General features: G+C 39.4%; 1 protein-coding gene across 1 annotated transcript in view; it reads right to left on the bottom strand.

Moving 5' to 3' along the window:
* Positions 1-2,797: 2,797 nt before the first annotated feature.
* The window catches only part of FBXL17 (F-box and leucine rich repeat protein 17), a 325,423-nt gene continuing 305,212 nt past the window's right edge, over positions 2,798-23,008 (bottom strand). Inside the window, exon 4 of the mRNA XM_070462691.1 lies at positions 2,798-5,813. Within this exon, the coding sequence (XP_070318792.1) occupies positions 5,746-5,813 (68 nt within the window). The 3' untranslated portion in view covers positions 2,798-5,745. The remainder of the gene's footprint in view (positions 5,814-23,008) is intronic.

The following is a 23,008-nucleotide window of genomic DNA, read 5'->3' as shown; positions in this document are numbered from 1 at the left end:
AGCCTTGACCAGATGGACCTTTGTTGACAAAGTAATGTCTCTGCTTTTTAATATGCTGTCTAGGTTGGTCATAACTTTCTTTCCAAGAATATATACTTCTAATTACATGAAATTATACATGTACAAGTTTATTCATTAAAGAATAAACTTGTAATTGCAAAATAATGGAAACAGCATAATGCCCATACACAGGAGAGTGGTTAAACTATGCTACAACCTCACAACTAAACACCAGGCAGCTTTTAGAAAGTTAAATGGGGGAAGATCACTAGGAACTTTCAAATCATTCAGTGAAAAAATTAAGTACAAAAGAGTTTCCATGATGTGCTACCACCATGCAAAGCATAACAGAATTAAAAATAGGAATCTGCTCCTTTGTAAGAAAGGAATATGGGAAAGACATACCAGAAACTACAGAGACTGTTTAACTGTAGTGGGTTGGTGGGAAAGGCAGAAAAGGACAGGGTATGGAATGTGGGGGTGGGGTGAGGAGGAGTGCACACTTCTTGGAATATCTCTTTGGTTCTAGCTTTGATACCACCCTTATGGCAGAAAGCGTAGAAGAGCTAAACAGCCTCTTGATGAAAGTGAAAGAGGAGAGTGAAAAGTTGGCTTAAAGCTCAACATTCAGAAAACTAAGATCATGGCATCCAGTCCTGTCACTTCATGGCAAATAGATGGGGAAACAGTGGAAACAGTGTTAGACTTTATTTCATTCATCTCCAAAATCACTGCAGATGGTAACTGCTGCCATGAAATTAAACGATGCTTACTCCTTGGAAGGAAAGTTATGACCAACCTAGACAGCATATTAAAAAGCAGAGACATTACTTTGCCAACAAAGGTCCGTCTAGTCAAGGCTGTGGTTTTTCCAATAGTCATGTATGGATGTGAGAGTTGGACTATAAAGAAAGCTGAGCGCCGAAGAATGATGCTTTTGAACTGTGGTATTGGAGAAGACTCTTGAGAGTCCCTTGGACTGCAAGGAGATCCAACCAGTCCATCCTAAAGGAGATCAGTCCTGAATATTCATTGGAAGGACTGATGCTGAAGTTGAAACTCCAATACTTTGGCCACCTGATGTGAAGAACTGACTCATTTGAAAAGACCCTGATGCTAGGAAAGATTGAAGGTGGGAGGAGAAGGGGACGACAGAGGATGAGATGGTTGGATGGCATCACCAACTTGACGGACATCAGGTTGAGTAAACTCCGGGAGTCGGTGATAGACAGGGAGGCCTGGCGTGCTGCGGTTCACGGGGTCGCAAAGAGTCGGACACGACTGAGCGACTGAACTGAACTGAACTTGACTCTCTAAACCAGAGTAATGTTTTATATACCTCCCAAAATAAAAAAAATAAAACCAACTAGGATAGGAAGCCCAAGCAGACTACCGACAGGAACAAACAAACCTAACTGTGTTACAAATGAACACCATGACCAGGGCCAATAGTATGACGACACTGAAGGGGATGGAACTGAGAAGTAAGTCGCAAAAAAAAAAAGAAGAAGAAGTAAGTCGCTTTGGAAACACGATTGTGACTGAATGTTGTAAAGTGAAAACCAAACAGAACTGTCAGCAAATCACTGCACTCTAGTTAGGAAATCTACCTCTCGCAGGGGTATGAGTTAGCAATTCAGTAACTACTTTATGCATAATCCAAGATTATAAATAATGAGAGCCAGTCTTTTCATTGTTAAAGAAGTTACAAATAAGAAAAGGGGGTAGGCTTAATGAACCTTGTAGTACTGAATTGGAATCAGGGATATGAGAATGAACTCATGCTTTTTTAGACACACATGATAGATAAATACATATAGAAATAACTAATAAATATTGTATATGTGCATACATGTGTGGCTTAATATACATAGATATATTTCCTAGCTTATTCTGCTGAGTGGAAATAGGGCCAAGGACACCCCAGTAACAATGGTCTACAAGCACCCAGATCTAAACATCATTCTCTGGTAAACTGAAAAAAGGGAATCAGAGTTTCTTACAAAAATTCCAGACCTGGGGCAGGTAAAATAGAAGCTGATTCTGTGGTATCTTGTGATCAAAGAAAAAAAGAAGCAATAAGAAAGAGTGAGAATACATCGAAAGGACAGAGGATTCAGTCAGAAGGAGCTGCCAATGGCTGCAGCTAGAACAATTTGGGCAGCAAAATAAATAATGATAATACTGGATTATGATTCAGAAAATTGAATAAGTATTCACAGCTTCATATTGATACAAACAGCCAAGGGAGGGCACATCATAGAAGAACTCCAATTACTAAATATATAAGGAATAAGGGAAATAAAAAAATGTTATCTGGTGAAGACCACAGCATTAATTATTGCAGGCAAGATATACCAATGGATGCTGAAATCAGTGGATGAAAGTTTGAGGTGAAACAATATTGGCATAGTGCTAAAGATGTTTGTGTGTGTGTTAGTTGCTCAGTCGTGTCTGACTCTCTGTGACCCCATGGACTGTAGCCCGCCAGGCTCCTCTGTCCATGGGCTTCTCCAGGCAAGAACACTGGAGTGGGTTGCCATTCCCTTCTCCAGGGGATCTTCCCCACCCAGGGATCAAACCCGGGTCTCCTGCATTGCAGGCAGATTCTTTACTGTCTGAGTTACTAGGGAAGCCCACCAAAGGTATTTATCAACTATCAATGGTTGTAACTTTATAGTGGAAAGACTCAGCAGATACCACCTTACCCAAATAATCAAAATTGACAACACTAGTAATAACATATACAGACATAATGTATCATCTAATTATTTCTGCAAATAATTACTCACCAAAATGAACAATTTCAATTTACTCATAAGAGAACACCACACAAACCCAATGTAAGAAAAAGTCTACAAATGATTCACCAGTAGTCAACAGAAGGGTCAAGATAATGAGGTACAAGAAAAGAATGAGGAACTGTCACAGATTGGAGGAGTGTAAGGAGACTTGACAAGTAGGTATCAACACAATGTGATATCCTGGATTGAATCCTGGAATAGACACGGAAATCAAGGAAAAATACGGTAAAATTAAAATACGATTTGTAGCTTAGTTAATCTTATTGTTTCAAGTTAATTTCCTTGTTTGATCATTGCACTATGGCTATATAAGCTGTCAACATTAGAGGTAGCTGGGTGAGGAATACACATGAACCCTTTACTATTTCTGCAACTTTTCTGTGATTCTAAAATTTCTTTGAAAACAAAGAGAAAGAAAATGGATAAGCTAACAAGCGATATCAAGTGAATGAACTAAGTAGAGGACTAAAATTTTCTAAGTGAAAGCAGGTCTTATTTTTGCACTGAAAGATCTGATATATAAATGTTAGGACTAAAAATACATTTTTTCCTCGTAGGAGAAAGATTAGTCATGTGAGCGCATTAACAAGTGACCTACACGTGCCATTTTGTCCTTTCCAGTTCTATCGTCTGCTGTGGATCTATGTACCTGTAATAAAATCAGAAGCAATGCCCCAGTGCTTGAAAGAATTAAGGTTAAAATTTAACAGTAGGATTAACATCTTTCATGTCATACTTGGATAAAAGCCATTTGCAAAGAAATTTCTTGGCACAGGTACAAAGAGATAAATATGAAAAGTGCTCTTCTTTGTGAAAGCCACAGTAGCTCCCAAAACAAAGAGACGGCACTTTCAGAGGCCTTTCTTGTGGTGTGATGGCCCCAGTGAAGGCTCCCTCTGCCCCGCAGGATTCCAGCAGGGGCTCCTAGCCCCGGCGGCTCAGGAGACTCACAGGCGCCTAGAAAGAGGACAGACACCCGAGTCCCAGCCCTGGAGATTCTGACTTGGGAGCAGCTATAAAAGCTCCTGTGATCCCAATATGCACTCAGGGCTGAGAACCTCTGGAACAAAATAACCTACAACTCAGGCAAAGGCAGTCAACTGAAAACAGAGGAACTCATCTTGAAGGATATAAACAACTTCTGTGTTCTGATATTTGAAAACAACTTTGTCTCTCCAACAGTCCCAACTCCTTGTACATAACCCAAAGCTTTTAATCCCTTTGTTTCTAATGTATGGAGAAGGGAATGGCAACCCACTCTAGTACTTTGCCTGGACAACCCCATGGACGGAGGAGCGTGGTGGGCTGCAGTCCAGGGTGTCGCAAAGAGTCGGACGCAACTGAGCGACTTCACTTTCACTTTCTAACGTATAGCGTGTCTTCCACTTTTAAACATTATTCTGTTCCTCCCGGTATTATGTAGCAAATCCAACAGTGACCACAGCCTATAACATTTTTGCCAGTTGTCCTTTTTTTGTATTTTCCTTTACTTCGTTGTACTTACATATATTTCTAATGCAGCACTTCTCAGAGTTCGTTTCACATTAGAATTATTTACCAACAAGCCTGTCTTCCCACTGGATGATAAAGTCTTTGTAGGAATGAATGTGGAGAGTGTTTTCCTAGAACCCCTAAATCTCTGGAAACCAAGTGTCACTCCGTTTTTTTATAGTCTTAATCTATTTTTTGGAAGTATAGCCTGCACACAGAAAACCGCCCAAGTCCTCAGGGAACAGCTGGATGAATTCTGACAATGCTACCACAGCTGCGTAACAGCGTCTGGACTGGGAAACGCAGCAGGGCCACCCCCCTAAAACACCCTCATCCCCAACACCTGCCACTACTCTTCCCCCGGAAGGACAGCACGGTCTTGACTTCCAGTTGCAGAGATCAGTGTTCTTATTTTTAAATGTCAAACTCTCAACACACTTGTTTCTGGCTTTTTAGCTGTCCATTATGTTCCTGAGATTCATCTCTACTGCTATGTGTACTGGAATTCTGTTCATTCTCAATGCTGAAAAGTTATCCGTTCCAGTAGAGATGGACGTTTGGGTTGTCTCTGCTTCTTGGCTATCAGGTACAATGCTTCCCTGAACCTAGCATAGGCATCTTTGTGAGAATATGTGTTCCCATTTCATTTGGGTAAATACCTGACACTGGGATTTCTGGGTTATATGGTTAAGTATACGCTTAATTTCCTAAGAAACTGCCAAAGCATTTTCTAAAATGGATCTGCCATTTTACATTCCCACCAGTAACATATGGAAGTTCCAGTGAGTCCACATCCTTGCCAACACTTGCTAGTATCTGTCTCTTTGATCACAGAGCCTCCAGTGGCTATGAAGTGGTGACTCACTGTGGGTTTTATTTCATTTCCCTAAGGACTAATGATGCTGTGCATCTTTTCACATGTCGCACATTTTCAGAAAACCCTAGCTTAGTGCCTGTCCCCTTGCAATTACTCAGTAAGCTATAATAACTATTAAATTGCTGAAGAAGAAGAGCACATACATATTTTTTCTATTATTAGGCTATAACAGATAATAGCTCTCTAGACAACATATAATTTTCCATGTAATTTGAAGAAAACTCCCAGTAAAATAAACTTAATCTATCCTCTGGAGACATGAAAAGTCTTAAAGTTTCTTAAAATATGAAAGCAAGTTCAAGGGAAGAAATAAGGTCATTGAGAACTTTCCAAATGGTCATTTCCTTGTGGGAATTTCAAAGACTGTGGAGTACGCTTCACTTTAGCAACACTAAACCTCTAAAAATAGACTGAAAAATAATCTTCAATAAAAACTGTCCAACAATGGTGGGTAACACTGGAGTGGAAACTCTGCATTGTGCTGGAATTTTCAGGATGCTGCTCCCAGGGCATTTATTTTCCGTGACTCTGCTGTACTGAGTTCCGAATAGCGACACAGGAGACCTGTCTGACTCAGGAAGGGAGCGAGCTGGCTGTGGCCCTTGAGCTTTCAGGGAAGAGGCTCTCCTGCCCTATACATCCTGAAAAGGAAACACAAGCATTATTTATAGGCTGTGCCTGCTTTCCTTCCTATGAGATAAACAAGCTAGTGGAAAAGCAAGAGTTCAAATGAAGGAGTTTTTTTAAAAAATAGAGGCCTTTATATGCATTAGGAGCAAGAATAAATATTGCCCCACTTATCCCTTCTTGACTATTTTTATTTTAATGCAGAAAGACACAAAAGTGATTGAGCAGGTAGACTACTTCTGAATATGGGACTTCCAAAAATGTAAGGAACAAGGGGTGCATTTAGAACTAGCCTTCACTGAACAGGAATCTGATTCACGACTCTGATTTTCAGTGGTGCTGTATTTGCTGGTAACTAACCCTTTGAGTGGAATGTTAGGTTCCCCTGACAATCTCCTTATTAAATTTTAGAATTTGAGATGAGGAAGAAAAAAAAAAAAACCTTACCACTCTAACATTACTGGAGAACCTAAAGTCCCTGGTTCAATGATTCTTTTTTATTCCAGCCTGCATAAATACATATATTACTTATCAAAGAATTATGCATCCTTTTCAAAATCCTGACATTATATTAGATTTCCTCACTTTATGAGAAGCGAATTCTGGGCTTAAATATGTTGGTTCGTAGATATGGAAAAGTACAGTAGTGTCTCTCATCTCTCTTCATTGGCCCCTTTCTGAACTGAATTTTCCAGACCACTGTAAAGATGGAGCGTCAATTTCAAGCAGGCATTGGCTACTAACATCTACCTGCCCTGGAGCACAGAAAACTTAAGATGAGATTTCAGCAACTATCATTTAAGAAATACAAAGGCTAGTGACAACGGATGTGCTGTTGAGCCACCCAGTCAACGTTGTGAAAGTATCTTGATACTGAACAGAAGGAAACCACAGGAAGAGAGAACATGTAGGCATGTCAGCAGACTGAACACATTATCTTCTTTCTTTCAGCAAACGCTAACTGAGCACCTACGATGCACCAGCAATGTTTCAGGAGCTGGGGATAAAGAGAGCAAATGCCTGCCCTTGTGAAGCTTGTATTATGAAAGTAAATAAATAATAAGCATATATGGTATTTTGAGTGGTAACAGTGCTTTGGAGAAAAATTAAGCAGGGACCAGGGGTAGGAGTGCTCTGGTTTTAATTAGGATGAACAGGAAGGGGCTCACAGAGAAACTGACATCTGAACGAAGATCTGAAGCACAGGACATAAGTCATGCAGGTAGACGTCTAAGGGAAAGGCACTGTGCAGGGAAAACCTCTTGCCAAGTCTGCGAGGTAGGCAGGTTGCTGGCTTGTTCTAGAGTAAGCAAAAGAGCAAGATGGTGAATAGTAGATTTTAGACTGGGGAGTTGACAGAAAAGGGGGGTTGGACAAAATCATCTTTCAGACCAATGTAATGACATTGGCTTTTACTCTAAATAAAGTCGGAATACATTGGAGAATTTGTGGCAGAAGGCTGTTGTTATGAGCTGAAAATTTTTCAAAGGACTTCTCCAGCTTCTGGATGAAGAACAGACTGTATGGCGGCAAGAACAGAATCAGGGAGATTAATAAGGAGGCCACTGCAATTATCGAGATAAGAAGAGATGGTGGCTTGGCTCAGGGCAGCATAATAAGAGAGGGAGACGGGTTGAGTTGTGAATCGATTTTAAAGATAGGACCAACAGTATTTGCTGATGTGGAATGAGAGAAAAGAGAACAGTCAAGAATGTCCAGAGAAAAGAAATCGCTAGGGGCACTTGGATTTGAAAGAAATTCCCCGCGTGTGATTTTACATAGCTGCTCTAGGTGTCCTTGCATTGGCAGGGATTTACTGGGCTTCTTCTACTGGATACAAATTCCACTGAGAGAAGCAAAGACCACCTTGCTTCATCTTTCAGGTTCAGTTCAGTCACTCAGTCGTGTCCAACTCTTTGTGACCCCATGAACCACAGCACGCCAGGCCTCCCTGTCCATCACCAACTCCCGGAGTTTACCCAAATCCATGTCCATTGAGTCGGTGATGCCATCCAACCATCTCATCCTCTGTCGTCCCCTTCTCTTCCTGCCCTCAATCTTTCCCAGCTTCATTTTACATCATCATTATTGAGCATAGGGCCTTTACTTTGAGTATTCAATATATGTTCATTTAAATACATGTATCTCAGATACGGTAATCACAGGCACTTAGGGAAAAAAGTTAGAAAATGGTTTTGCTTGTATTCTCTAGAGTTCATATTATTCTTTTGTTCTAAAAATATTTATTGAGTAGCCACAGTATATTTATCACTGTGATGACTGCAGGTATCTTTGGGGGAGATTATGGGTAACATATTTTTCCTTAAATATTTGTTCATTTTAAGATATTCAACACGAGGCATGTTTTACTTTCACAAAGGATTAAAAACAGTTTGTTATTTTTTTAGACATCTATTGGACAGACCATTTAATTCTACCAGAGTAAAGTGAAGAACTTGACATTTCCTATAATGTCGTTTCTCTCCAATTCAGTGCTCCTTAAGGCAAACAAACACACTCACTGGTGCCAAAATTCAATATCTAAAATCATGGAAAACCGCGGGAAACAAGCAAAAGGCTATTTGTAAACCAAAACGAAACACAGAGAGCTGAGTGCAGCGACTCCTCCCTGACTGTGACCAGCGCGGCTGGAATTTGGGGGCCGCTGTCCAGCGTGTGAACTAGTTTGGAAACCGGCACGAATTCCTGCCGCTGGGCATTTTTGCCCCAAGAAGGGCAAGTCAGTAACATACGAAATTCAAAGTGTTTCAGTCTGAGAGTTCAGAGTGCAGTGCAGGACGGGATTAAAATGCAGAGAACACTACAGTTTCTCTACTCGCTTTGTTTTCGAGGGAGAAGTCAGAGTCCCAGCCCTGGGTCCCCTCACTTGGGACCTTGCATCAGGCACAGGAGCACACACTCACGTGGACACACACACACAGACGCAGACAGGCAAACACATGTTTATTCCCCAGTCCTAGCCTACACGTGGCCCACCCTGAAGCTAATGGAGTTAAGCTTCAGGGTCCATCATTTACATGGACCTTTACCAGGACCCGGATCCTAGAAATGTATCCACATGGTCATGTATTTTTGTAAAATCTGTTAAAGCAAGATGCTTTGCATTCATCTTCTTAAAAACAAACCCCAAATTGTATAAACTTCAGGCCCTGAAAAATCCTGACTTGCTTTCTGACCCATCACTTCAGGGGTGGATACCAGGAAGCTGTATCTTTTCCTGCTTCTCCTTTTTTTAAAAAATTTTTTATGTCACCAAGTGATTCTGATGCACAGCCAGGTTTGGAAATCACAGACGAAGGGCTTTAGACTGATCAGTTTAATGAGTCTCTGACTTCTAGGTAGTATTTCTTTCTGGAGCTTTGCCACCATTGATTGGGACGTAGACCATATAACACTATGTAGTTTGGAAAAAGCTGACAACTGGCAACATTGGCTTCCACATTGCAGTGATGAATCACATCACCCTCTGTGCCGAGTAATTAACTATCCATTTGTATGTCCTGGCTGCAGTGATAGAGTTCTTTTCAACAAGGAAGGAAGGGAATTTGGACATAACATTAACAGTTGTTAATACCAAGCAAATAGAGTAAATTGGATTTATTAAAAAGAGTATGTGTGTGGATTTTTTTCCCTAGGAGTTGATATAATTTGTCTAGCTTTCTAATTATAGCTAGGACAGAAAATGGCTGAACCCAGAGACCTCTCACGGTATCTAATAAACTTTTACTTATAGGGAGAACGTTTCTTGGGCTGAAGAATGACAAATAATTTACTAAGCTTTTCCTGAAAGATAGCTAAAGGTGTTTCACCTATATCTAGCTGATGAATTAGCTTTAGCTAATAATCAGTGTCATGAGACAGGGAAGAAGCAGCAGTAATTACTTTGAAAGGAATGAAGGAACAGATCTGATAAAGAAACTAAATCAGCTAATTCCTCTAGAGGCATACTGAGTGAGAGGCTTACTTTTCTGCAAGCTTAAAGTGAGACAAAGGTACGAGGCACTGCTAATTTTATCTGCCCAGTGTCCATTCATCCGCGGTTTCTGGAAACAACCCTTCCATTTTCCTTTCCATGGGTGTACTTTGGAATCAAAGGTCCCCTCCCTTCTCCAGGTGAGTCCCAAACTTGACTAAACACGCTCCCCAGCAGGGATCTGCATTCTGCCTGCAATGGCTTAAGAAAACAGTTGGAGATCACGCACCCTGGGCAGGTTCCCCAAAGGACACTCACAGTCCCCGCTTAAGAGGTGCCCTGTTCTTATCTTGCCCAAGGCCTATTTTATTGGGTTTTGATTTTTGACTCTAGGAGTCATCCCATTTGCTTTCAGTAATGTCTTTGCTTTGTTCCTTGTTTTGTTTCCACTTAAAGTAGCCTCTACTGGTTTCTGTTACTTGCAACCAAAGACTCTTAACTGACACAGAAAACTATGCACATGATGGCTCAGTTATTTTCGACAATTACATAAAAAGCCCCCAAAGGGTTCTCAATAGTGCCCAGTGGAGTCACACCCGCAGAAAATATGAATACGGCTCAGTTAATAAATGCGTGTTTGGTTGTTAGATGTTACTGAAATATCTGCATATACTTTTTTAGCAGTCCAATCAAAATAACTTTCTTCAGTTCCTTGATTTTTAAACAATGACTCTATTCAGTCAGGAGAAACGGCACAACTTATCTTGAAAGTTAAATCAATAAAGGAAAGTCCAAGAAAGCTTAAAAATTACCCCAAACCCCTCTACCCAGAAATACCACCATTAACTTTGGTACGCATTCTTCCAACATCTTCTGCACACAGCCAGAGCAAAATAAAAATAATTTCAGAAATACATATTATTATACATGATTTTTTAAAGTAATTGGTTTTACTTGAATTTAATGAAAAGAAACTGAATTGAGATTAAAAGAATCACAGAAATTCAACTAAACATTTCTTTACCATAAAAGACAGCAATTCTTTAAAAAGTTTACATAAATAAAAAAATTTATGTAAATTTTTAAGAATTCTGAACTATTTTTAAAATTCTACACTTTAATCTTGGACAGAATCTATTGACTATTTTCTTGATAAGAAAACTTATCTTGAAAGATTAGAAAACTGGCAAATATCTCTTCCTCTTTCTTCTTCCTCTCTTATTTGTAGGTATGTTATTATTTTTACATTGTTTCAGGTTTCAGCTTTTCCATATTCTTTTCTAACCACAATTTTCATGGTTGTTTTGCTCTGGTTCTATATTAAATGGGTGAAATACCATGAGTTTTTCTATGATTCTATTTATTCCTGAGATTTTTTTTTTTTTACTTTAATTAATCTCCTGGGTGGTTAGGTGGTATTTTTTAAGTAGTTTTGTTTTTGCTTTTTCCAAAGAAAGACTCTTCATATATCCCTAAATTCCTGAATGCATAAAAAAGACTATTACTCTTATATTTAAGGAACAATATGGCTAAGTATTAAATTTGGGGGTCATACTTATTTTTATGCTCAGAGCTTTCAAAGACAAGGCTTCACTTCTGCTGTGGAGAAACCCAAGTGCAACCTGACTCTTCCCCTTCATACGTGTCTTGCTTTTAGTGTCTAGAAATCATATGATTTATTTCTCAGGATCGATCCTTTTATCGGGGCATGGCTTCATTATTCTATAGTGATTTATTTTCTTGGAACCCGTCAGATCCTCCTGACATTTCCACAAAACTCTTTAGACACAAGGTCCATGTGCTTCACTCTTGCTCTGTTGGCCTAACCTCCTTCCAGCCCTTCCCCACCCCCACCTCCATCTTGCAAACAGTTTGCTCGAATAAAATGATAGGCAAAGATCTGCTCCTTCCGAAACCTTCTTTGAAGGACTGAGACTGATCATCTGTGAGAAATGTGGAGAGGTGGATCTGTCTGCAGCAACTCCTTGGGAGTCAGCACGTCCAGCAGAGTCACCACAAGCCTACTATCTCCTTTATCGGTTCAGGTTTCTACGTTCGGGATGCTCCGCGCCACTAGTAACGACTGTCTGGCCCATTTCTGTGTTGCAGTGTGGACTTCCTGCCTGTCTCCCTTGTGACTCATCCACTTCACTTCTGTCCATATGCCTCATCCCAGGGCCAGCCGGTGGATGAGAGAGACGCCTCAGCCATGTGATTTCTGCTTTAGTGACCTCACCCTGAATATTTCTGGAATGTGAAACTGGGGCTCTGATTGGCAGTCCCACCTCTTTAGGGACCTGGCGATTCACGGCTTTAATAGGAAAACTGCCGGATGTACCTTTCTGAATGGGGATACCAATTTAATGTTAATCAGAAGTATTCCCCAAGACTTTTTTGTGTGTGGGAAGGATGAAATGAAAGAGAGTTCGATAATGTTGAGAAATAACAAATTACATAGAGAACTGCTGAACTGTAGGTTAACTTGACTAATATTTGTTGTATGATTACTGCATGCAAAATGACAAAGGGGATAAAATATGAAAGAAAAAGAAAATCCTTTGTTGCTTTGCTTTCAGTGTGGTTTCGGAGAGTAAATAAAAGATAAGATACTTAAATTATCATGACTGTTTATGTATGTTTGGCACACTGCTGAGCAAATAGTGGCAAAATAATTACCACCTACATGGTGGTAATTAAGAGATTTGGCTTTTAAAAGAACTGGAGCCACTCATTCCTGATCTATAGCATGAATCCTGTCTTCTTTCTTGAGTAACTTCTAGAATCTCCTTTTCATCCTTAGCAATGTAAAATTTTCCAATGATGTGCCTTCACGTAGATCTATTTTCACACATGGCGCTGGGCATTTGGTGGGCCCATTCATTCTGGAAATTCATCCTCTCCTTTCTTTCAGAGCAGTCGGTTCTTTTTCAAGGATGTAATTGCTTTTCTTATCTCTGAGAATAGTACTTGAGGTTTCCGATGCTTTCTTTTGCTATTTGCATTGCCTCTGTTTCCTTTCAGCTTGATTTTTCTGTTTGCTTTCATCTCTCTTAGGTCACAAGCTTCTTTCAAATATCTGGTCACTTGCGGATCTTTGACCATATCAGGAGGGCTTTCTAATTTCTCGGATGCTTCTAAGAGCTGAGACTGGCAGGGTTTCTGCAGGCTAGCCAGCTCACCTGTCATGGAGCTCTTCTCTGGGAGCAATGAGGCTATGAGCTTCACTGCTTTGTTAAGACAGTTAGCACGCCTCCTTCTGATTTGTGTTTTCTAAAAATGTGTTGCCCTCTCTCATTGCCATACTCTCTCTCAAAAAAAAAATCCCTTTAAAGTCACGTTAGCAAGATTTTAGGAGGAAGAGAAGATAAATGCACATGGATTATCAGCTATTTCAATTATTAAGAAAGAACATGGAAATCTATGGTCTTTCCTAAATGTTTTCAATTTTAGGCATTCATTAAAAATTGCTTTTTGGGACTTGAATGAAATATATAATTAAAGGAAAGGTCAGTCTCTTTATGTGTATACGTGTTATGTGCGTGCTGAGTCATTTCACTTATGTCCAACTCTCTGCGACCCTATGGACTATAGCCCATAGGCTTCTCTGTCCATAGGATTCTCCAGGAAAATACTGGAGTGGGCTGCTAATACCCAGTCTATAAAAATCAAAAATTAAAAGTAGAGTAAAAGCAGGACAGCTTAGCATCCAGGGTGAGCAGTATATCTTGAAAATGTAACTAAACCTAATTAAACAATAATATCTTCTTAGTTATTCCTGGTTCCTGCACTATTACTCTGCTCTATATTTAGATTTATCTATGTGGGCAAATAGATTATTTTAAAAATCTATTGGGATATACTTTATTTTATCAGCTGTAGTATTATATCAATATTTACCACTGAGTAAGACAATATTTGAAATAGAATCCCAGATGCTTGAAAATTCTCCATATATTCTCAAGGAATAGTTCTATAACTTAAATCTTTCCTCCATAACATATTTGAAACGATTTTTCTGATTTCACCAAAAACCTTAAGAGTTGTTTTTACTTCAAGATATTTGAAAATAAACAAGTAAACACCTATCATTTTATGCAAAAGGATATTTTCAGTAAAGGGACTATTTTTGCTAAAATAAATGTATTAACATGACTTCATTCAGTACATTTTTTGGTAGGAGAATTCAACTCTATTTAATTGCAGCAAATCCTGATGAAATAGTATTGTGCTTCCATTTAATTCAGTCTATCATCTATCCACACACTATGTAATAGCCATTAAATTCAGCCAACTATTTTTCAGGTCCAGAGAAAGATGTCTTTAAGAAAACAGACTATGATTGACAGTTCCCTTAAATCGGTAATATCATAAATATTTATATATAGAGTTATAAACAAACTATTATTAGTTTAAGAAATGCAATTTATCCTCGGTGATAATAGCTTTGAAAGTTAAAAAGCAGAATTTAAACATTTTATTTCTCTGGAATTTTATGCTTTAAACAAACAAAAAAAGGAATATCAGATCTAAGGAATATCAGATAATGTAGTTCTCCAATAATTATTATTTCAACTTTTTTAGGATATGCATTCAGCTTAGTGTAACCACTACGTGCTTAAAAATTATTTGTGTGAACTAAATACGTTATTTGGAAGAACTATTCAGGTGCTAAGAAATGAAAGAATTTAAATAAAACTGCATCCCCCAAAGCTTCGATTTAAGTCCTTTGCATTTACTGAAGATTCTTATAAAATCTACCAAATTTCAGGTGATGATCTCTTTTTAAGATAAAGCCTATAAAAGGAGAAAGCTGTACCCACAGAAAAGAACTAACAAAGTGCAATGCAGTTAATTTCTAGAACACATTTATTAGATGATAAATAGAGAAGCCTCTCTAGAGAAAGCATTATATCTCAGGGGATTAGAAGATTTGTGAAGCTACTGTCCTCTCATAATGAAGGGCTTATCAACTGCAAAATGTTTTCAATCATTACACTGCAAGTATATTATCTCATCCATGAACATAAGCTGTATTTCAGACTGTAATGAAGCACAGTACTATATGTTTTAATTGCTTTTATAAGCTTCACATAATATCTGTAACTGTTCTTCAATGTATTATGAATTTTATTAACCAGGATAAACCACCATCACATTTTTGATATTGTGGGAAAAGAAGGAATTCCACATAAGTGAAATGAACAGGTAGCAGAAACCTACTGCTTTATAGCAGGTTAATCAATGTGAAGCCACCATTTTTCTGGGTCAAAATTATTAAATATTGGCAATTTCAAATGCTTCAACATATACACTGAAAGTTTCCTATTTTGACGATTTTAGATTGAAATCGTTCTGGAAAGTTCTGTCCACTTCTTTATCCTTTCACATAGCATTCATCAGACCGAGCACAACTCCCCCTTGAGTACTATGCTTTACTGGAGTCAGAAGCTGTGCTGCAAGCTATGGACTCTTCACTAAGTCCAGTGCCAAGGGCCAAGCAGATCTAGCAACCGGGCAAAGCTGCTTTCATTGTACTACTTTGACACGGACACACACTGTTTGCATATTACACAATGAAACATTTTTCTCTATAAAAAAATTCACTTGCTTCCTTTCTTTCAATAACGCTCAGCCCATTAAGTCTACCTTCCTATTCCTCACTTACGATGCAGACTCAGATGAATAAATGTTTTCTTCAGTTTCTTTTTAGCCAGACTGTAGATAAATACAACCAACACGGAGCCTCAGGGCTGGGGAGATAAGGAGGATGAGTGGGCATTGTGAATACTGAAATGCCCTCCCTGAAATGGGGGCAGCGGGGAACTGGACACCTCCGTCTGCAGTCAAATTACTACAGTCAGTCCAAACTCTCCAGAATCCTTTTAGGAAAGTAGAGTCGGTGCTTCGGGGTCTTGATGGGAGACTTAAAATCAATTTTGTAAAATGTGAATCACCTGATACTTGAGCGTTAAAAACTGAAAATAATCAACAAACACAAACAAAAATACTGTGCAGATCGACAGATTGGGAGCTAAGCTAAACATGTTCGTGAGATGGATGCGGCCCCTGAAGCACCAGTTTGGAATCTCTGCTCTAATTGTTCCCACATTATGCGGCATGGTTTCACTTCTTTCTATGTATTTCTCTCTCTTCCTGTTGTCACAGCTATTTTTTCAGCGACTCCAGGTTGTTGGACAGCTTGAGAAATCAGATAATCTCACTTGTCACAACAATATATAAAGTTGGAATGAATGGGTTTGGCAGGAGGAAAGGACAAGAGGGTTCTTTGAAAATATTTAAATTTATTTTTACGGATTCCAACATGACATCACAGAGTGGGTTTTAAAGAAATATTTACCACTGGCACAGTACTAATGCAACCAGAGCGACAGGCAAGGAGAGCGGGTCCCACGGGTTACTGCCCTCTCACACCGTCACCCTGTTAGGGTAGGAGGCTCAGTCAAAGTCATTAACACGTCAAGATTTCAAAAAGCTAAGCAAGCATTATCCTTCACTAACTAAGCAAAGTCTGGCATCTCAAAGGTTGTCTTCCTTTTTCCATAAAGTAAAGCAGCTATCTGAAGGTGATGCACCTTCAAGACCATCTAAAAAGATCTTTTTTGTACTTTCTTCTCATCTGCCTTTATTTTTTAAAAGTTCTTATTATGGAAATTTAAAAACAAAAGTACAGAGATTTTATGCACGTACTTTGTGGTATCTATTTTAATTGCACAGAGTTTTTTTTTTTTTTTAAATAACTTGCAGGCTTTTGGGTTTGTGTTCAAGTTGAAGTTGGTTGATAATTGATCTCCAGACAATTGAAATTTCACTGTAGTTTGTATAATAAAAATCATCATTCACGGCATTGACTGAATAAAAATTGAAGAGAACAGAAATATGTTTTATCTCAGTAACTTATGAGACTGAAGAATTTTCATGTGCATTTCATCAACCTCTATATAATAAAAATGAAAACCATTAAATCATTTTGATTTTGTCTTTTTAAATGTAACTTGATTTGTAATCTTAAGCAAAAAGATTTAGGCAACATACTCCTGGAAAACACTTCATTATTTCACAGATCTTATTGTAAAGACATGTCTTCCTATATGTATTTCACTTTAGATTTTCAATTTAAGCAATGTATGGATGTGAGAGTCAGACTATAAAGAAAGCTGAGCACCAAAGAATTGATGCTTTCAAACTGTGGTGTTGGAGAAGACTCTTGAGAGTCCCTTGAACTGCAAGGAGATCCAACCAGTCCATCCTAAAGGAGATCAGTCCTGGGTGTTCATTGGAAGGACTGATGTTGAAGCTGAAGCTCCAATACTTTGGCCACCTGATGCCAAGAGCCGATTCATTGGCAAAGACCCTGATGCTGGGAAAGATTGAAGGCGGAGGAGAAGGGGACGACAGAGGATGAGACGGTTGGATGGCATCACCAACTCAATGGACATGGGTTGGGTGGACTCCAGGAGTTGGTGATGCCAACAGGCTGTGGTTCATGGGGTCACAAAGAGTCAGACACAACTGAGTGACTGAATTGAACTGAACTGAACTTTCCTTGATGTCATTTTGAAAATAGTTAACTGAGGCATATTTATGGTAGTAGTAGTCAATCATTTAACAGTTACTGAAAAATTTATTTATTGAGGACCCTCAAGATACTATAAACATAGTATCATCCTCACTGTGCCACTGCACAGAACTGGACTGGACCAAATCAAACTGTCGTTTCTGTAGACTAAACCCCTGCAACTGCAAACGAACCAACCCATAAGCAGAGTTAGCAGAGTCCTCACGTCACAGGAAAGAACACTGAGCAGACAGAGGTATAGAAAGCCTTGGACGGACTCATCCCAGGTCATGTGGCCAGTTAACAGCAGAGCTAGGATTCACAGCTAGGTCGACCTGGTCTCAAAGCCTGTGTTCTTATATTAAAGAGCTGTGGTGGGGAACATAGGTGATGTGGTGTGATGACAGGTGAGGACAGAGCAAGGGGAAAAGGTGGAAGACAGTTCTTTAACTATAAGGGGTTTACAGTTTTCTAGGGGAGAAATAATCATATCAAAACTAACCAAGAAAAACAGAAATCATCATAGTGCAAAATGCAAAATGACGGGACATTCACTTTCACACCATGATCTGAACTTGACTATTACACCTTTTGAAGCAATTTCTCCCTGTCCATCTCCATCCCCGTCGCGCCCCCTCCCCCCGGAATTGGCTTTCTTGAGGCCATCAGAGCACCATGTCATAAGCTGGGAGGAGGGAAGCCTTGGTCATATTATACAAGGACTACAAGGGCAGCCTTCCCTAACCCACCTGTAATTGCATGTTTATAAGAAAAATATTTTGACTTTGATATCGGTGCAATTACAAGAATGAACTTTTAAAACATTAATGACTCCAAGCCTAGTCCCTCTTTTCAGAGCTCCATATTGCAATTTTGCACCTGGGACCTCACCTAGATGTTCTACAGGTGTTCAAAATAAACTCACCACTCTTGACGCCAGATCTATGATTCCTCTGCCTCCCCACCAGGAGATGGCCTCAGTGAGTTGCCCTGCTCAGGGCCAGGAGAGGAGAGGCATCCTTGACTCCTCCTCGGCTGTCCTATTCAATCAGTGGCTCACTGCTGACTGCAGCCCGAGGCGGCGCTCAGCCTCCCCCAGCCTCTGCAGGCCCACTGCCCCTGCGCTTCCTCGGAGCCTCTCATCACCTGCTGACCAATGGCCCGGCTCAGTTGGTTTCCCTGCCCCTCCTTCTCCACTGCTTCCATCTAGCCTACACAGAGTGGAGTGTTCTGGTTTCCAGTCATATTAAGCATACTGAAAAGATGAAAAAAATTTTATTTACTTACAAAATTTTATTTACTTTGGACTTGCACCCCAAAGCAGGGACATAATAGACATCTCAATTTTTTGACAGATAAATAATCCCCATTGAAAACAAAGTTAGACCTATAAAATTAAGTTCTTAATAGAACGTTTATACATGACAATAATCAAATGTAATAACAGAAACCAAAGCAAATTTTCCCCAAATAAAGTTACTAAAGGATCAACAGTATAAAACGGCAACTACTTCAGTGCTTACATACTATCAGTCTGCACGCACGCTCAGTTGCTTCAGCTATGTCCTACTCTTTGTGACCCTGTGAAGCCCGCCAGGCTCCTCTGTCCATGGGATTCTCCAGGCAAGAATACTGGAGTGGGTCACCATACTCTCCTCCAGGGGATCTTCCCGACCCAGGGATCAAACCTGTGTTGCAGGTGGATCCTTTATCACTGAACTAACAGGGAAGCCCATTATCAGTATGAGATTCTGCTAAGCCGCTATTAGTCTTTTTCACTCCAGAAGCAACATCACAGCAGATTGCTAAAGAACCCTGAATTCTGCTGAAGAACCCCTGTGCACTTCATCAGTTCCAAGGGTGAGGCAGAGGAGGAGGAGGGCTAAGAGAAGCCGTGAGGAACAGGGAAGGAGAATCCCAAGTAAGCTGGGTTCCCGGTTTCCTGCCTCCAGCTCTTTTTTTGCTCAAGGTAGTGTGGTCTTCATAAGACTTCATTATATAGGGTAATAATCCCTTAAAAGTAATTTAAAAGTTACTGCTCTACAGTCTAAAAATTTAGAGTAGATAAAAATATTAATTCAATGTATAGTGACTAATTATATAAAAATAGCTTTTAACTAAATAATCATTGACACAATACCAATCTCTTCTATAAATATATATATTCTACTCTGTCTTAGAGACTTTTTTGTTTACAAAATATTTCTAAACACAGCTTATCTCAAGATTTTACTTGATATTATTGTGATCAATTCCTTTTGCTTTGATTTCTCACATAATCTCCTTCTGATTACTAAGCAAAGTGGGTAGTGTAGTCGCTTGCTCAGTCGTGTCCAAGATTTTGGGACGCCACGGACTGTAGCCCGCCAGGCTCCTTTGTCCCCGGGATTCTCCAGGGAAGTACTGGAGTGGGTTGCCATTCCCTTCTCCAGGGGATCTTCCTGAGCCAGGGACTGAACCTGGGTCTCCCACATTGCAGATAAATTCACCATCTGAGCCACCAGGGAAGCCCCCAATTACTAAGTATCCCCTTAAAAGAAGGCATGTGGGATATCTCCTGAGACTGCTATGTGCTTACTATTTGTAGAATAACACATTGTTTAGTCTCTACTGTGAAAAGTGAGACCTTAAAATAAATCAAATATGCATACCTGCAGATATTTTTAGTTAAATACAGCCAGTTATAGGTAAATCTGAACATACAATCATAACATATGTACATATACACATCAGATACACACAACATACAACATATGTACATACATACAGCAGATGTACACCTAAAAATACATCTCCTGTCTTTGGGTATATCATTCAAATTATAACTTATCTCCAAACTAAAAGATTATCTTCAAACCTATGTTCATCCAGAATTATTTTCACAGTAAAATTTCATATCATACTATTTGAGTGGAGACTTGTTCTTTTTTTTTTTTAATTTTTTTCCCATTTATTTTTATTAGTTGGAGGCTAATTACTTTACATCATTACAGTAGTTTTTGTCATACATTGAAATGAATTAGCCATGGATTTACATGTATTCCCCATCCCAGTCCCCCCTCCCACCTCCCTCTCCACCCAATCCCTCTGGGTCTTCCCAGTGCACCAGGCCCGAGCACTTGTATCATGCACCCAACCTGGGCTGGTGATCTGTTTCACCCTAGATAATATACATGTTTCAATGCTGTTCTCTTGAAACATCCCACCCTCGCCTTCTCCCAGAGTCCACAAGTCTGTTCTATACATCTGAGTCTCTTTTTCTGTTTTGCATATAGGGTTATCGTTACCATCTTTCTAAAGTCCATATATATGTATTAGTAGACTTGTTCTTTTAATACACCCGATGTGTTTTGTATTTTCTCGGTCTCACCTGCCTTAGGCAGCTCATGGTAATTTGTGGGTCTACCTTTGTGCCTCTGGCACCATTTCTTGAGAATGACGTATGGAACTGCAATCAAGCTAAGCAAGAACAAAAGGATATGATCACGCTGAAAACCAACCTAATACTAGGCCCAAATAAACAGAAAAGGAAAAGAGGCAGGCTGCATGCACAAAGCAGACTTTTCTCTAGGGGAGTTCAGTAACTCTGGTTAAATTCCCTAGATCTAAATATGCATTTTTACCTTTTCTTGGAAACTAGATGACAGGCCAATCAAATAGTGAGAATGATTTCTATTAATACATAGAATTAATTAATACATATTTGTGAAAGCATGTTCCTTAAACATCAAACGTATTCAAGATACGTTATATTTAGCACCTACATCTAAAATTTGCTATAATACTTCAAGTTTCATACACTAAAGCAAAATGGGTAAAAACTACCTCAAATAAAAGCAAAATAAAAGATGAAGCATATTCTGTAATGACCTATATGGAAAAATAACCTACGAAAGAGTGGATATATGTGTATGTACAATCAATTCACTTTTCCGTACAGCAGAAACTAACATCCTTGGTGGCTCAGAGGTTAAAGCATCTGCCTGCAATGCGGGAGACCTGGGTTCAATCCCTGGGTCGGGAAGATCCCCTGGAGAAGGAAATGGCAACCCACTCCAGTATTCTTGCCTGGAAAATCCCATGGACGGAGGAGCCTGGTGGGCTGCAGTCCACGGGGTCGCAAAGAGTCGGACACGACTGAGCGACTTCACTTCACTTCACTTCATACTCCAATAAAAATTAATTTAAAAACAAAGAGAAAGTGATAGAGCATCCACCAAACAGACTATGAATAACAGTAATAACAAAAAGAGAGACAGTTCATGAATATGCGCTATCTGGATTTAGCCAGTTAATCCTCATCCCATTCTTGTGATGTGAATGTTGCCTGTGTCATATAAATGAGGGGCTACATTTCAGACGAGGTTCTATGACTTAAGGACCATAGTTAATAAGAGCTGGGAACAGGACTGGAGCCCAGATCTGCTGACAGTCCCAAACTCCAACATCGCCTCTCCTCCCACTGAATAATTAGATACAACTCATAAAGGCAAGAAGGCAACAGGATTCTGGTGGGGAGAACATGTCTAGGAATGTGACTAATAAATGTAAATTGTCATAAATAATAAACTGGCATAACCGAAGAGATTCAAAAGCAGCTAAGGACTCTCATTTAAACAGTTTGAACAAGACAAAGAAACTACACAGTCATAAACATTATGTAATATTCTGGTCACTTATAATACTACTGGTATATTAAACGTAACTTTCTTTTAATTAGGTGTATCTCTAAAGCAGTTTCCATATTCTGCATGGAAAGTAATGTGCTGTTAGGCTGCATGGAGGACACTTCCAGTCAGATTTGGAAATACAGTCAACTTCTGAATCACAATTAATATCTTATCAAAACAGATAAAACTTCCATGACATATACAGTAATTCTCTGATAAATGGAGCAAAATATTACTAGCCAATTTGCACCTTCCACCCTGTTGTCCCCTACCTCTCCTTGACCATATCACCCGTTTACACCTCACATGTTCACCTTGTAAAGATCAATGAAGTGTGACTACAGTGTGGTGAATAAGGAATAGGCTCAAAAGATGACTAATTTGTAGGAGATCACAGTGATTTAAACAGGAGAATTCAGGATGCTGGTTAAAGACCAGCCGCGTTACTCTGTAGCATCCTTTGGGCAGTGCTGCCGAGCAGCCCCACAAGCAGTAGCCACAGCACCAGGGTACATGTGCGCTCAGGACCACGCCCTGCAATCTCAGCTCAGCGCCAGACCAGAAAAGCTTCACGCTAATTTCTTTCCAAATCAAAGCAAAACAAACTAACGAAAAACCAATCGAGCAACAAATACCCAACAGGACTCTACTTGGTATTCTCCTATGCTTAGTATTAGGCTAAGAACTAATCCTCATGGATTTTGGTTACTTAGCTATGGTTAGATTTTTTTTGCTAGCTTCACTAATATTCAAAATACTGTCTTCTGCATAGAGAAAAATCCATTCATTTATTCAACAAATGATTTTTAAGTGCCTAGTAAGTTCCAGGCATTGTTCTTATGTACTGGAAAATGAAAGTATGGGTTGGGTGAAAGACAGATGAAAAATATATGGTTTTAAAGCCAAATATGTCCAAACATTCAAATTTCAAAGGAACCCTGGTTCAAGAAGATGATACATATAAAACTGAGATACATGACCAAAAATTTGTAAACAATTAATTCCCTGTAAAGAGCCATCAGCTCAAAG

This window comes from Odocoileus virginianus, unplaced genomic scaffold (assembly GCF_023699985.2).
Source record: "Odocoileus virginianus isolate 20LAN1187 ecotype Illinois unplaced genomic scaffold, Ovbor_1.2 Unplaced_Scaffold_8, whole genome shotgun sequence".
NCBI classification, from domain to species: Eukaryota; Metazoa; Chordata; class Mammalia; order Artiodactyla; family Cervidae; genus Odocoileus; species Odocoileus virginianus.
The sequence above is the reverse complement of the archived record's forward strand: the minus strand, read 5'-3'. Positions and strand labels throughout refer to the sequence as shown.